Consider the following 12,771-nt stretch of genomic DNA (forward strand, 5'->3'; position numbering starts at 1 on the left):
TAGTATGATTATGATACACAGCAAACACTCGTGGAGCTCGACAGGATGCACAACCAACACTACAGTATACTGCAGGGTAACTAGATGAAATGTTCGACTCGAACAACATTGCCGCTGCGGTGGGCTTGGCGTGTAACCGTCACCTCAACGCACGAAGGCTGGGGATGTGGCGGAAGGGGTCAATTCCAAACCTCAACCTTCCCCGCCACATCTGCTGCTGTTGCTGTCAGTCGCCATGCAACAACAAGAACCACCGTTTGGCCCTGCCACGAGGTTCCCTGCTGCTGGCATGACTTCGCAGTTCATTCACCAAGGGTACCTTCAGCGACGCATGCTTCTCGGGTGGCGAAAGCACTATTGCATTCTACGCGGTCGCAGCATGGAGCTGTATCGTGTCAAGGGCGACGCCAAGCCCAAGGACACGACACCGACGCGCGTACTGATCATCGAACACTTTTACGCCGACTTCCGGTTGGCGGACCAGTTCGACGGTACCTTCAAGCTAATTCTGCATATCCCTCACCATGGTGTAGTGATCCTACCTCGGGGAGGCAAGAAGACGTTCAAGCTTGATCCGGACCAAATCAAGTGCGGCGAACGCAGTCTGTGGGTCCAAGCGCTGCAGACTGCGCTCCTTTGCGATAATGTAAAACTACTATCATCGAAACGATACTGAAAACGAAATGTAGGCGTTGGAGCGGTATGGCGAGGATATCACCAAGCAGCTTATGACGTACGCGTCGAAGCAAGTGTCTGAGTTTGGCAGCCTTCGACTCGACGACAGCATGTGGAAGACGCTGCGAAAGCGGTCGATTCACGGCGATCTGTGGTCACGGTTCCAAGAACTCGTGACGAAAGGCATCGAGTTGACCGAAGTGGTGCCGCCGCCAGCGGTCGGACTGCGGTACCTCTTTTGCATGGACATGGGCTCATCCGCCGCCGCTCCTCGACAAATACGGCTAGTTCCGATGGTTCCTATCAATAATGAAGGCACGGACAACAGCAAGAACGAGCTCGAGAATGGAGTGGTGGACCCCGTTGTTCGTCACATTGACCTCCAGCATATCGTGTCCGTCACCGACTGCAGCGGTGGAAGTGGTAATATCTCATCCATACGGAAAGTCATGATGATCCTTCGGTCTGTAGCGACCGACGCCGCCGTCCGCCTCCGTCAGTTTACTCTGACCCATGTCGTGGAGAATGAACCCGTCGTCGAAGTATTTGAAACGGCTTCGACAGATTTGCGCAGCCGATTGGTGTTTGGGTTAGCGTACATTCTGAAGAACTACAATGCTGCCAAGCAACAGCACAGCCCACGACAGCTGCGGCTGCGGCGACTGAGTCCGCCCACGACATCATCGTCGCCTGGACTTCCTACTATGACCACGCGGGAGGAACGCGCGTCGGCTTCGCAGGTGTCAACCACGTCGAGCCTTGACGTGCTCGGAGGAGTGAGCAACCAGCACGTGGATGCCGCCATTCGAAGCTTCAATGTCCGACCGAAGAACGGCATTGCCATGGCCGTGGACTTGGGCGTGATCGACAACGAGAACCCGACGGCCACCGCCGAGTTTCTCCGCCATACCAAGGGGTTGGACAAGGATAAAGTTGGCGAATACCTCGGCGGTGACGACGCGTTCAGTGTCCACGTGTTGCTGGCGTACGCCATGTGTATGTATATTGCATCTCACGCAACGAAGATGCCACGAGGAACGTTGTGTGTCTGAACAGGCTTTGCATGGGAAGGCAAGCCCTTCGAAGTGTGCCTGCGGGACTTCCTGTCCAAGTTTCGCCTTCCTGGAGAAAGCCAAAAGATAGATCGCATGATGGAGGCATTTGCCAAAGCCTTCCACACCAAGAATCCGCATGTGTTCCAACATCACGATGCCGCACATATCCTGGTATTGCGTGCCATGATTGGTCCGAAAGTGAAACCGTCACATTATCCGGAATTCGTGGATTATCCGGAATAGACGGGTGGCGGCATACTCATGCAATTACGTAGGCGTTTTCGACGATCATGCTCAACACTGACCTGCACAACAAGTGCATGACGAACCGGAATCGGATGACCAAGTCCCAGTTTGTTCGCAACAACCGCGGGATCGACAAGGACAAGTCGGACATTCCGCATGCAATCCTCGAAGGCATCTTTGACAGCATCAAGGTATCGACTGTCGTGACGATCATGGAGCTGAGTTCGTTATCATGTAGAAGCAAGCGGTGGTGACCGTGCGAGATCGTGACGACAACGGCAACCTCTTCGCGGTACGATTCCATTATTCCTTTCGACTATGAAAGGAATATGCAGAACCCCGACATGGCTGGCTGGCTCAAGACGTATCGTCGATCGGGCATCAAGACTCGGCGAAGATGGTTCATGCTTACCAACCACTGCCTGTACTTCTTCGATCGCCAAGAAGACATCGACCCTCTGGGCTTCTACGCCCTCGAGAACGTCAAGGTGCAGTGCATCACAGGGAGACCGCTGGGGTTCGAACTGCGCGCGGCAGTGGCCAACTCGTCCGTCAAGTCGGCCTTGTACCCTAAGCAAAGAGCGCGCAAGGCCAAGGGTGGACTCGCCATGCGACCGTTGCAGCGCGTCGGGTTCGCCGCCGAGTCGGCTGGGGAAGCAAAGGCATGGGTGGCCGTGCTGGAGAAGTTCATCCTCCTGCATGAGACCAACGCCTCGCAGCTCGTCAAGAAAGGGCCGGTGATCCCACCGCCGATGCTCGCGAGTCAGTCGTTTCGACCGAGAGGCTCCACTTCAACATCGTTTGAAGATACGGACGAAGGGCAGCGCATGTAAAACATGGACAGGGTATTTATGAAAAATGACGTTTTTTCTAATTGAAGGCCAACATTGAGAAAAATTGAGGTATATTTTGACCAATAATTGACGTTTTGAGTCCAACAATTGTGAGTAAAACGATATTATATTATAACGCGTCCTTGACGGTTTCAAACACGGCGTACGAAATGGAGATAGCGGGCACGGACTTGAGGAAGTTGGGAAGGAGGCCGCGGTAGAGGCCGCGGAGTCCGTGTGTCTGTAGGATCTTGACGAGGCAGTCGGTCATGCCGGTGAATATGACCGGTCGACCGGCCATCCCTTGTGCTTGCAGTTTCGTGCGGACCACTTGCAGGGGATACGACACGACTTGTCCACAGGAACTCGAGATCGCACCAAACAGCAGGACGTGACCCACGGACGGTGGCGCTTCGAACTTAGTCGTGTACGACTCCTTTAGCGTGAAAAACAGAGCAAGGTCGACCCCTGCGTACGGCACGATGCCTAGGAGAGACGGAAGGAGGCCGCGGTAGAGCCCGTGGAGGCCGTCCTTCGCGGCAATGCTCGAGATGCAGTGCCACAGGGACTTGTATTCTCCGCCTAGACAGAAGTGGGTCTTGGCGATCTCGAGAGGGTAGATCGCGAGTTGGGAGATGGCGCCGGAGAGGCTGCCGGCGACGAGTTTCTCGGTCGCGCAGAGCGGCTCGCCATGTTCGTGGTTCGGAAAGTGCGTTGAGAAGAACGAGAACGACCAGAACTTGATGGCCGATTCCGGCGTGACTTTGATCGCGTTGGCGCCATTCCCGCGGAAGAATGATATCCACCCGCCGCTCGCATAGATCTTGCGCGCCACGGACAGAATGGACTCTTGGCAGATACCTCCATGTGCATGTCCCGCTTGCAACGCGACCTTGATGCGGTCCATCGGCGCCGTCGCGGTGCGAGACACAATGCCGGCCGCTGCTCCGGCAATGAAACTTTTCTGCTGGACGTCGAGCTTTGATGTGAATGATGGGAACAGTGTTTCTTGCAACATGGACAGTTGATTCCAAGACGAGGATGCTTGGACTGCCGTGTAATGCCGCGTGGAGTAAGTCGATGTATGGATGGTCGGCGTGTCGGTGGACGAGTCATCTACGACCGCGGCGGCGCTGTCACCAGACATATCTACGGAGGGAGTAGCGTCGTGGTCCTGTGTAAGCTTCATGGACACCCTGCCTTTGGCGTGATGAGGAAGGTGGTGGTGGTGGTGGATGGATGATGGATTGTCCACGGATGATTGTTTCTTGACGTGTCGCCCAAAACTAGGTTGATTGGCCAGTCGAATTTGGGTGGTTTGCGAATCAAATTCGGATCTCCAGCTTAATTTGCCTTTAGGATTCGGCATATCCTAAATTTAGTCCTAATTAGGCCAAATGAGACACGGCAGGTCATTACCAGCATCATCTCTCCCAAAGATAATCGACGTCGACGACTCTGCCATGAAGAGGTGCGGCACAGACTGAGCAGTTCGAGACGTACGTACGATGGAAAGTCACGCCGAGAGGAGTACCACAACGAACGAGACATAGCTTCATATCATGGCGAATTTACAGTACTGGTTGCACGACTTCTGAACAACGAGTCGCTGTAAACCTCGTGGCGAAGTAGGTGGGTTGCGTGCGGCCTACAGCGCCGCCATGCACCTCGTTAATGGCATTTTGAGTGATGTCCATGCAATGTGATGGGCATATAGTTATGACATCATTCCGCATATGTTGCTGCACCGCGCCTCAATGCCTCACATCGCTTCCTTTGTCCAAACCATCGTGCCTTCCATATTCGGATTTGCATGCTGGTCCGATTTGGAAGAAACGTCATCCGGATTATTTATCCGGATGTTTCGACCATAGAAGGTTTCTTGCAACTCGGACAAGACGGCACCTTTGTCCTCAGTAACAAGCGAGCACGGATGAACTCAGGCGTGTCGTCCCAGAATCCTTCCGGTGTCCACCACGCCGCCGCCAGCGGTAACCACTTTGCGGCCCCTTTGACGGCCGCCGACTATTCCTTGGAATCGCACAGCCCACATAACGAACGCATGACAGCTGCTGCCTCGTACCAAACGATCTCAACAACAGCAGTTCCTCCTACTGCCTCCGCCGCGCCACCGCTCCAAGTATCTGCGTTTACCCCGATGTACGCGTCGAATGAGACAATGCCGCGGACAGGAAGTGGATTTGGCTCTTTGCTTGTCGCGAAGCCTTCCAAACCCGTAGGCGCGTCGTCTGCGCGCAGTTGGATCACCGTTCCATGCCAGAACCCATCCGCGGCGCCCTGCCACCGCTCTCTGCATGTCTGTGCTATACACAAGGACTCCATGTATGTGTTTGGAGGCTACGATGGGTCGAACCGCGTCAACGACTTCTTCGAGTACAACTTCAAGCGAAAGGTGTGGTCGCAGGTGATGGCGCTCGGAACGCCGCCGACCCCGCGGGATCGCCACGTCGCTGCCGTGCACAAAGACAGGTTCTACGTGTTTGCCGGATTCGATGGCAGTTCCCGCGTGAACGACTTTATCGAATTCAATTTCGGTATGTCCTTTATCATTTCAACTCTCCCTGACGTGGCTCTATGTAGTGACCCAGCAATGGTCGCCCGTGGTCGTGATGTCGGGAATGCTGCCGTCGCCGCGTCATAGCCACTCGGCTGTCGTCTACGGTAGGACGTCCATCGTTCCGCCATCGTCGACACTATCTTCACGAACGTCATGCAGACAAGTCGTTCTTCGTGTTTGGCGGATACGATGGAAGCTACCGCAATGACTTTTACGAGTTCCAATTCGGTACAGTGATCATCCCTCCATCATGCCATGCCCTTTCTCACATGTCTTCGCAGATAATGCTTCGTGGTCTGCTGTGGCGTCCACTGGACGATCGCCGCGCCCAAGGTAGGGTCCTTTCCTTTCTTCATCCCTTCTCTAGCTGCATGGATGACATGGCAACGTAGATACCGCGCTTCCCTCGTCACCCACAAGACGACATGCCTCGTGTTTGGCGGCCACGATGGATCGCGCCACCTGAACGATGTGAATGTGTTCCACTTTGGTAAACTTTCAAAAAAGCGCGCGCGATCGACCAACATTCTCGAAAATTCTTTCGATATTTTTTGCTCACTTTCGATTTTGCGTTGCAGTGCTCAAGACGTGGACGTTGCTGGTGGTCGAAGGGCCGGCGCCGATTCCGCGGGACAGCCACGTCGCAGTCACCCACGGCTGCTCCATGTATATCTTTGGCGGGAGCACGGGCAGTGCCATGAACGACTTCCACGAACTCAACCTGGGTAGGTTCAGGCCACCACATACCGTCGAATGTTGATGTTCTGTGGATGTAGAATCGAACGTGTGGCAACCCATCGCGTTCAACGGCCCTGCGCCGGGCCAGCGCTTCTGCCACGTTGGATGTGTGTACGACGACAGTTTGATTGTATTTGGAGGCTACGACGGGTCGAATCGCTTGAACGACTTCAAGGAATTCCGCTTTGGCGAAGAAATTGAACTTGATATTCCCCCGCCGTGCCTTGTCAACGACCTTCGCGACTTGGTGAATGCGAACGTCATGAGCGACATTACTTTTATTGGTACGTCACAAAATGCTACGAATTCGGATACCATGGACAGTTGAATCTAATGCGGCAATGTGCAGTTGAAGGAGTGCCGATATATGCCCACAAGATCTTGTGCTTGCGCTGCAGTTACTTCAAAGCCATGTTGACGAGCGAGGTAACGAGGAATATTGGACACTTGATAGTTGATGGCGTTGGTGCGTAGATGTTGGAAAGCCGAGCTCGGGAGGTGGTGATTTCGGACGTGCGTCGATCGATCTTCCTTGCGTTCCTCGAGTATTTGTACACGGACCACGTGAACGTTGACGTGGAAACGGCGATGGAGCTGTTTGTCACGGCTGATCGATATGGCGTGGATCGACTGAAGAAGATTTGCGAGAGCAAAATGCTCAGTTCTTTGTGCATTGAGAACGCCGCGTCCATCTTGCATGCCGCGGACCTTCATTCGGCCACGATCCTTCGGGAACGATGCATCGCCTTCATGCTCAACAACTTTGATGCGGTGACGAAGACAAATGCATTCGAAGAGATGGGCCGCATCAACGTCGACCTGGTCTTTGAGCTACTCAAGCGGCGGTGAAGGAGCTTCATCTGCGGGCCAAGAAACAGGCCTGGAATCGACTTTATCACTATATATAATGCAAATACTACTGTAGTACACAACGGATTTGAGCTTGTGGAAACCCCGAAACACAGCGTGGAATTGCGCGCGCAAAGGAGCATACAAATACATATAGATACGAAAAAGGTTTTAAACTACTCGATTTGTATGAATATTTGTATGTATATTAAATTTGGATTTAAATTGACCCTGAACTTTCCCTGGGATTCCCAATCTTTGGGACGTGAGGCTCATTTTGAATTTGGCAGGATCAAGAAGCATGGGCCTCGACAACTTTGGGACCGTCAAGGTAGCAAAGGACTCGAGCGCCGTGTACAAGGACGAATGCGTGCTCTCCTTCGACTCCCCATTTACGCCAGGTGGACTCTACACCAACCTGAGCACGTTCGAGTCGTTTGGCGACCTCCATCTCGCGGACGACATCGCACGGACCAAGCAACAGGTGTACTTGCATCAACAGTTTGTCAAAACGGGGGTGAAGAAGCAGGTGTTGGAGCAAGTCAGCAAGGTCGCTATCGGAGTGGAGGGAGGATTCAACGACGACGAAGTCAGCGTGACGAAAACGCTGGCCGTGGTGGTGTTCCAGGGTGACGAGAAGTTGACGTTTAAATTGACCGATCCGTCCCTTCCTGCAGTGATTCGCGACTCTGTCGAGTCTGTTCTGAACCACCAAGGGCATCACGTATCGGAACAGGTGAAGAGCTGGCAAGAGGAAATCGCCACGTCGCAATATGCCTTCGACCTGATTCAACTGCCGAAGGAAGACTGCGCGCCGATATCCGGCAATCCGTCGACGTGGGTCTGTGGCAGCGACACGTGCGACAAGAAGGAAAACTTGTGGATGAACCTATCAGATGGGTATCTTGGCTGCGGCCGGCGCAACTTTGACGGATCGGGAGGATGTGGCGAGGCGCTGCGTCACTTCGAAGCCACAGGCCGCAACTTCCCCCTCGCCGTGAAGTTGGGCACGATCACTCCCGCCGGTGGCGGCGACGTATACAGCTACGCCGAAGACGACATGGTGCGGGACCCGAATTTAGCGGCGCACTTGCGGCACTTTGGCATTAAAGTGGACGAGCTCACCAAGACGGAGAAGACGATCAACGAACTGACCGTGGAGCTCAACAAGAACTGGGACTTTGACTCGATCATGGAAGAAGGCAAGGACCTGGAACCGATCTCGGGCCCGGGGTACATTGGTCTGGTCAATCTCGGCAACAGCTGCTACGTGAACTCGGTGCTGCAGTTGCTGGTGACGCTGCCCGAAGTCCAAGAGCGGTACCTCCGCGGCCCCTCAAGATCGTCTTCGACCCCTGCCACGGACGTGTCGACTCAGTTTGCCAAGCTCGTGAAGGCCCTTCATTCCGAGCGGTACGTCGCCGAGGAGCTTCGCCCGCTCATGCTTCGCTCCGTGGTGGGCAAAGATCATGCCGACTTTTCATCCAACCGCCAGCAAGACGCGATGGAGTACTTGCAGCATCTCCTAAGCGTGCTCGACGCCGCCGAAGCCGAGGACACGTTGACATCGCCTTTGTTTGCGTTTACGATGGAGGATCGTCTGGAATGCTTGACCTCGCAACAGGTACGCACGGCTACTGCCGGCATCATGTCGAGAGTCTTGATGTGTTGAATGTACAGGTCCGATATGTTTGTCGACGGGAGAACGTTCTGCAGCTCGGGATTCCATTAGACGCGGCCACGAACGCCGACCAAGTCCAAGAGTTCAAGCGCCAGAAGCTCGAAACCGACAAGGCCATGGTGCCAGACGTTCCCTTTGATGCGTGCCTTCACGAAGCATTCTCCCCCGAACTGTTTGACGGATTCTACTCGTCGGCACTCGGACGCAAAGGCCCGGCGTCCAAAACCAGCCGCTTCAACACGTTTCCCAAGTACTTGTTGGTGCAAATGCAGAGGTATTATGTGTCAGAGGACTGGACGCCCAAGAAAATGGACGTGTCGGTCGTGGTGCCCGAGACGCTGGACTTGACGCCGTTTCGCAGCACGGGAAAGCCAGCGCACGAAGTGTTGCTGCCCGACGACACAACTATTTCGACCCGTACGCAACCCGACGCGGCGCTCGTGGCCGAGCTCGTCGCGATGGGGTTCTCCGAGAACGGATGCAAACGCGCGGCCCTGGCGACCGCGAACGCGTCCACCGAAGTCGCGATGGACTGGATCCTCACACACATGGACGATGCCGACTTTAATAGCCCCATCGCCCCAACAGCAGCAGCCTCCTCATCTACCTCTGAACCGTCGGAAGACTTGGTGCATAACCTGACGATGATGGGGTTTAGCCCAGTGCAGGCCAAATGCGCACTCGAACAGACTGGACGCAACGCGGACGCCGCCGCCGACTGGCTCTTGAGTCATATGGATGATCTGGAGATCCATGTGCGGGATTTTGAGCGTCGGCAAGCTGCAACGCCTGCTCGGACTAGTGGGCACTGGGAAAGCCAGTCCACGGCCCACTACGACTTGCTTGGGTTCGTGAGCCACATGGGCAGCAATACCCACAGCGGCCATTATGTGGCGCACATCAAGAAGAACGGCAAGTGGATCTTCTTCAACGATGCCAAAGTCGCCGTCTCGGACACGCCGCCGTTTGGCGCGGGGTACATTTATCTGTACAGTCGTCGCCAGTCGCCCCCAACCAACTGAAAGGTCACTAAAGCACATGTTGCACGGTGGTATTGATACTATATATTCCTAAGATCAAAGCAATAGTGAGTGTATCAGTAATAATACTAACTAGTACTAGTACTTAGTATTAATAATAGTACATGGTGTCTTAGAAACGGGGCGGTTGTGTCCACGATGGCGACCAAAATAGACTTAACGAATGAAAATAGACTTCAGGAATGGTGCGCTACCAAGGTTAGTTAAATGCTAGGTCTTATATCACTTTTGATCCCACAAGAGAGAGGGAGGGATGCATGTTGTTGTGTCGCTGGTGGTACTTCTCCTTCCCCTCGTGGACCGTGTGACGAGCGCATCGTGTGCGAACGACGGAGTGCTCTTGGCGGCGTACACGACCGCGTTAGCTCAACCCATGTCATCGGCATGCGCCCGTGGTGGCGACTGGTGGTACCCGACCAACGCCACCACGCAGTTCATCACATCCTACCACCGCGCGTACTTTCCACTCCCGTGTACCAACAGCGCATGCCGCCAAGACATGGACACGGCGGTGATGGCACTCAAGGCGGTCAACTGCGATGAAGCTCAAGCGTCGGCCTCTGCCATGGCGGGCGTCGTGCGGTTGTGCCAGTCGCTGTCGCTGGCACCTAAATTGCCGCGATGCAGCCCAAAGCAAATTGCCACCGAGGTGGCTTATCCGGCTGCTTGCAAAAACGTTATCCGGACATCAATTCAAAGCATCGATGAGTTGCTCGGAGTTGGCCTGAACGAGTTCGACGGCATCTGCCAAGCCCCCGGCTGCGTGGAAGCGCTCCGCACGGCCGTGGCGACATTGCCCGACTGTCAAGTCGAATACCCGCGCGAATACAAGGCCGGAGCACCCATGTCCAAGAAGCAAGTATACCTGAGCTACCTGTCGTCGTTCTGTGACCCAACGTCATCGACGGCGAAGGACTTCACGTCTTGCGATGCCAAGCTCGCGGCATTGTACGCGGCTCCGTTTTCTGACGAGTGCAACGCAGCACTAGTGGGCAACATCTTCTTTTCTCCGTCGAGACTAACGCACTACATCTTGTTCCGAGCGCTCTATGACATGTACCCCTACACGACCAAGGTGATTGCGTCGATCCCATCATGCGCCGCCGACTTGGCCGCCGTCATCTCCCAAACCAACGGAATCGGCGCGTGCGCGGCGAACATTTCGCTTGCGTTTCAAGTGTTGGCACTGGCCCACTCCACCACGTTCACGCCGGCGGCGTCCTCGTCAGTGCCTATCTGCGACAAGGCGCAAGAGTTCCAGCTCATTACGAGTCTGCATGCCGCCCCGCCGACAGTGTGCACACAAGTCAGCCCCTCCAGCACCGCTTGGTTCGACGTGCTGATGGCGCCGCTCCCCGAAATGTCGGCCATCGCCGCGTCCCCACCCTGCGTCGCGGCCGCCGTCGCCTGGGCCGCCTCCAGTTTTCCCAGCTGTGACATGTCGTACGTAGCCAACGGCGATATCTCCACGGGCATTCCTGTCGCTACGCGGATCACGCGGTACCTCCAGGCCGCGCAGTCGCTCTTCAATGCGTCGACAAGCCCGACCAAAACGTCGGCAGCGGTGTCAACTATATTCGATGGCGGGTATGCTATATATTGGCGGGTGTTGGTGCTTTGTCTAGTTGCGGCTAGAAGTTAGACTTGAGAAAACCATGAAAAAACCAATCCAACATTCTCCGTCCTACTGTAGTACAGAAGTATGGGAACTGCAGGGGTGCTAAATCCACGTTAGCCGTGGTCGATGCCTCAACTCAGCTGAATCATCATCGTGAATGATAACTAATAAGAGTATTTTGAAGATATATTGAGCCTATTGATTCGCGATGCCTATGGGGAATTGGCAGTTGAACGACAATTCAATACCAATGCCCATATTTCGGACCTCTGGAGGGCTCGCTCCTGTATTTATAGCTTGAAGACATCCCTATCAAATCGATCAAGTGTGACGAAGCCAGCTCCCTCGGCTCGGCTATGAGTGCCATCACAAAAGCCTCCCTATTGAGTACACTGAACCCAACCTCCCCGCCGAATATTACCCAGCTAGCACTGTCCAAGGCAGCCTGTTTCCCCCGTCAGACCTGGCGTCGCTACAACCTATGTGGGCATGCCCGGGCTGTGTGTCGGCCGTCCATACAACCCTGAATGCTTTGCCATGGCCCAACTTTCCAGGCACCCCCCTCTCCAAACCACAAGTGTACCGCGCCTTCGTCTTGGCCATTTGCAACACTTCGTCGGACCAGCTCTTCAAAGACTTCACCTCGTGTAACGCGAGGTTGGCTGCAGCGTATGCGACACCGTTTTCGACAAGCTGCACCAACAAATCCATGGGGCTCCTCGTGCACAGCCGCGCCAGGTACGTCGTGTCGGCGTCCACGATTGAGAAGACCACCTATGGAGCCTGGTGCTGGCCAAGATCCCCGAGTGCAATAACATTGTCGTTGACATTACAGTATCAACGCCGTCACAAGTGCTGGGTCCTGTCGTTTGCTTTCATCTTACTCCAAACGGTGTGGCGTATACCCCTCAGAACGTGCTAGTATGGAACGACGTGGAATTAGCCGCCATTTCCCACCTGCTGAAGGCCCCTGCCGGGCCAGCCTGCATCATGATCAACCCAGACGTGTATTGGTTCGATTCGGTCATGCCCCGAAAGTTGGTCTCTCTCGGGTACAAACAATCAAACTGTTCGTGGTCGAGCCGATCTTTTTCTCTCATTTCGACGCCACAGCCGAGGGAACACGTGGAGAATCGCATGCCGCACACTGCTTGATGGGATGGGTTTGGACGGTGTTGGCGACCACGTGCTGGCCGCAGCCCATGGGGCACCACACGAGTCGGAACCGGCACTCCATCGTTTCATGCTCGTTCTTCTCGTACGCAAACAGCGGGTGCTTCATGCATCCGTGCGGGGCATATTTGCACTGAACCAGTCGCATCTTACACTCGTCCGCCTTGTGTCTGTCCAAGTGCTCGGCGACGATCCCGCCCAGGCCGCACGCCCCGCACGGCACGATCCGGGCTCGGCAGTCGGGATGGCGGGAGTCCAGCTCGTCGGCGGTCATTTGTTTCTGGC

At 54.9% G+C, this 12,771-nt stretch overlaps 6 protein-coding genes across 10 annotated transcripts in view; 4 read left to right on the forward strand and 2 right to left on the reverse strand.

Moving 5' to 3' along the window:
• Positions 1-137: 137 nt before the first annotated feature.
• H257_17294 (hypothetical protein) lies at positions 138-2,915 on the forward strand. 4 transcript variants are annotated; one of them, XM_009846023.1, is made up of 8 exons: positions 138-491; positions 534-646; positions 690-1,098; positions 1,147-1,671; positions 1,732-1,901; positions 2,006-2,167; positions 2,215-2,268; positions 2,312-2,915. In XM_009846023.1, exons 1-8 carry the CDS (start codon positions 236-238, stop codon positions 2,807-2,809), a joined length of 2,187 nt encoding a protein of 728 aa, XP_009844325.1. In that variant the 5' UTR covers positions 138-235; the 3' UTR covers positions 2,810-2,915. The 4 variants fall into 4 exon arrangements, with proteins under 4 accessions (XP_009844325.1, XP_009844328.1, XP_009844326.1 ...); XM_009846026.1 differs by having other exon boundaries at positions 1,147-1,660; XM_009846024.1 differs by having other exon boundaries at positions 2,215-2,915.
• Positions 2,916-2,917: 2 nt separating this feature from the next.
• On the reverse strand, positions 2,918-4,122 carry H257_17295 (hypothetical protein). The gene has a single exon (XM_009846027.1). It carries the CDS (start codon positions 3,996-3,998, stop codon positions 2,940-2,942), a length of 1,059 nt encoding a protein of 352 aa, XP_009844329.1. The 5' UTR covers positions 3,999-4,122; the 3' UTR covers positions 2,918-2,939.
• A 508-nt stretch (positions 4,123-4,630) lies between these two features.
• On the forward strand, positions 4,631-7,106 carry H257_17296 (hypothetical protein). The gene is made up of 9 exons (XM_009846028.1): positions 4,631-5,364; positions 5,411-5,491; positions 5,547-5,615; positions 5,669-5,720; positions 5,780-5,877; positions 5,966-6,112; positions 6,164-6,409; positions 6,475-6,551; positions 6,600-7,106. Exons 1-9 carry the CDS (start codon positions 4,743-4,745, stop codon positions 6,972-6,974), a joined length of 1,767 nt encoding a protein of 588 aa, XP_009844330.1. The 5' UTR covers positions 4,631-4,742; the 3' UTR covers positions 6,975-7,106.
• H257_17297 lies at positions 7,038-9,843 on the forward strand. Of its 2 annotated transcripts, XM_009846029.1 has the most exons (3): positions 7,038-7,142; positions 7,265-8,598; positions 8,655-9,843. In XM_009846029.1, the coding sequence occupies exons 2-3, from the start codon at positions 7,276-7,278 to the stop codon at positions 9,675-9,677; spliced, it is 2,346 nt and encodes a 781-aa protein (XP_009844331.1). In that variant the 5' UTR covers positions 7,038-7,142; positions 7,265-7,275; the 3' UTR covers positions 9,678-9,843. The 2 variants fall into 2 exon arrangements, with proteins under 2 accessions (XP_009844331.1, XP_009844332.1); XM_009846030.1 differs by lacking the exon at positions 7,038-7,142 and having other exon boundaries at positions 7,163-8,598.
• Positions 9,844-9,869: 26 nt separating this feature from the next.
• H257_17298 (hypothetical protein) lies at positions 9,870-11,502 on the forward strand. Its single transcript, XM_009846031.1, has one exon. It carries the CDS (start codon positions 9,949-9,951, stop codon positions 11,335-11,337), a length of 1,389 nt encoding a protein of 462 aa, XP_009844333.1. The 5' UTR covers positions 9,870-9,948; the 3' UTR covers positions 11,338-11,502.
• Positions 11,503-12,409: 907 nt separating this feature from the next.
• H257_17299 (hypothetical protein) overlaps positions 12,410-12,771 on the reverse strand; it is a gene marked incomplete at both ends in the record, with an annotated part of 770 nt that continues 408 nt past the window's right edge. Inside the window, one exon of the mRNA XM_009846032.1 lies at positions 12,410-12,766. Within this exon, the coding sequence (XP_009844334.1) occupies positions 12,410-12,766 (357 nt within the window). The remainder of the gene's footprint in view (positions 12,767-12,771) is intronic.

The sequence above is a fragment of the Aphanomyces astaci genome (assembly GCF_000520075.1).
Source record: "Aphanomyces astaci strain APO3 unplaced genomic scaffold supercont1.103, whole genome shotgun sequence".
NCBI lineage: Eukaryota > Oomycota > Saprolegniomycetes > Saprolegniales > Verrucalvaceae > Aphanomyces > Aphanomyces astaci.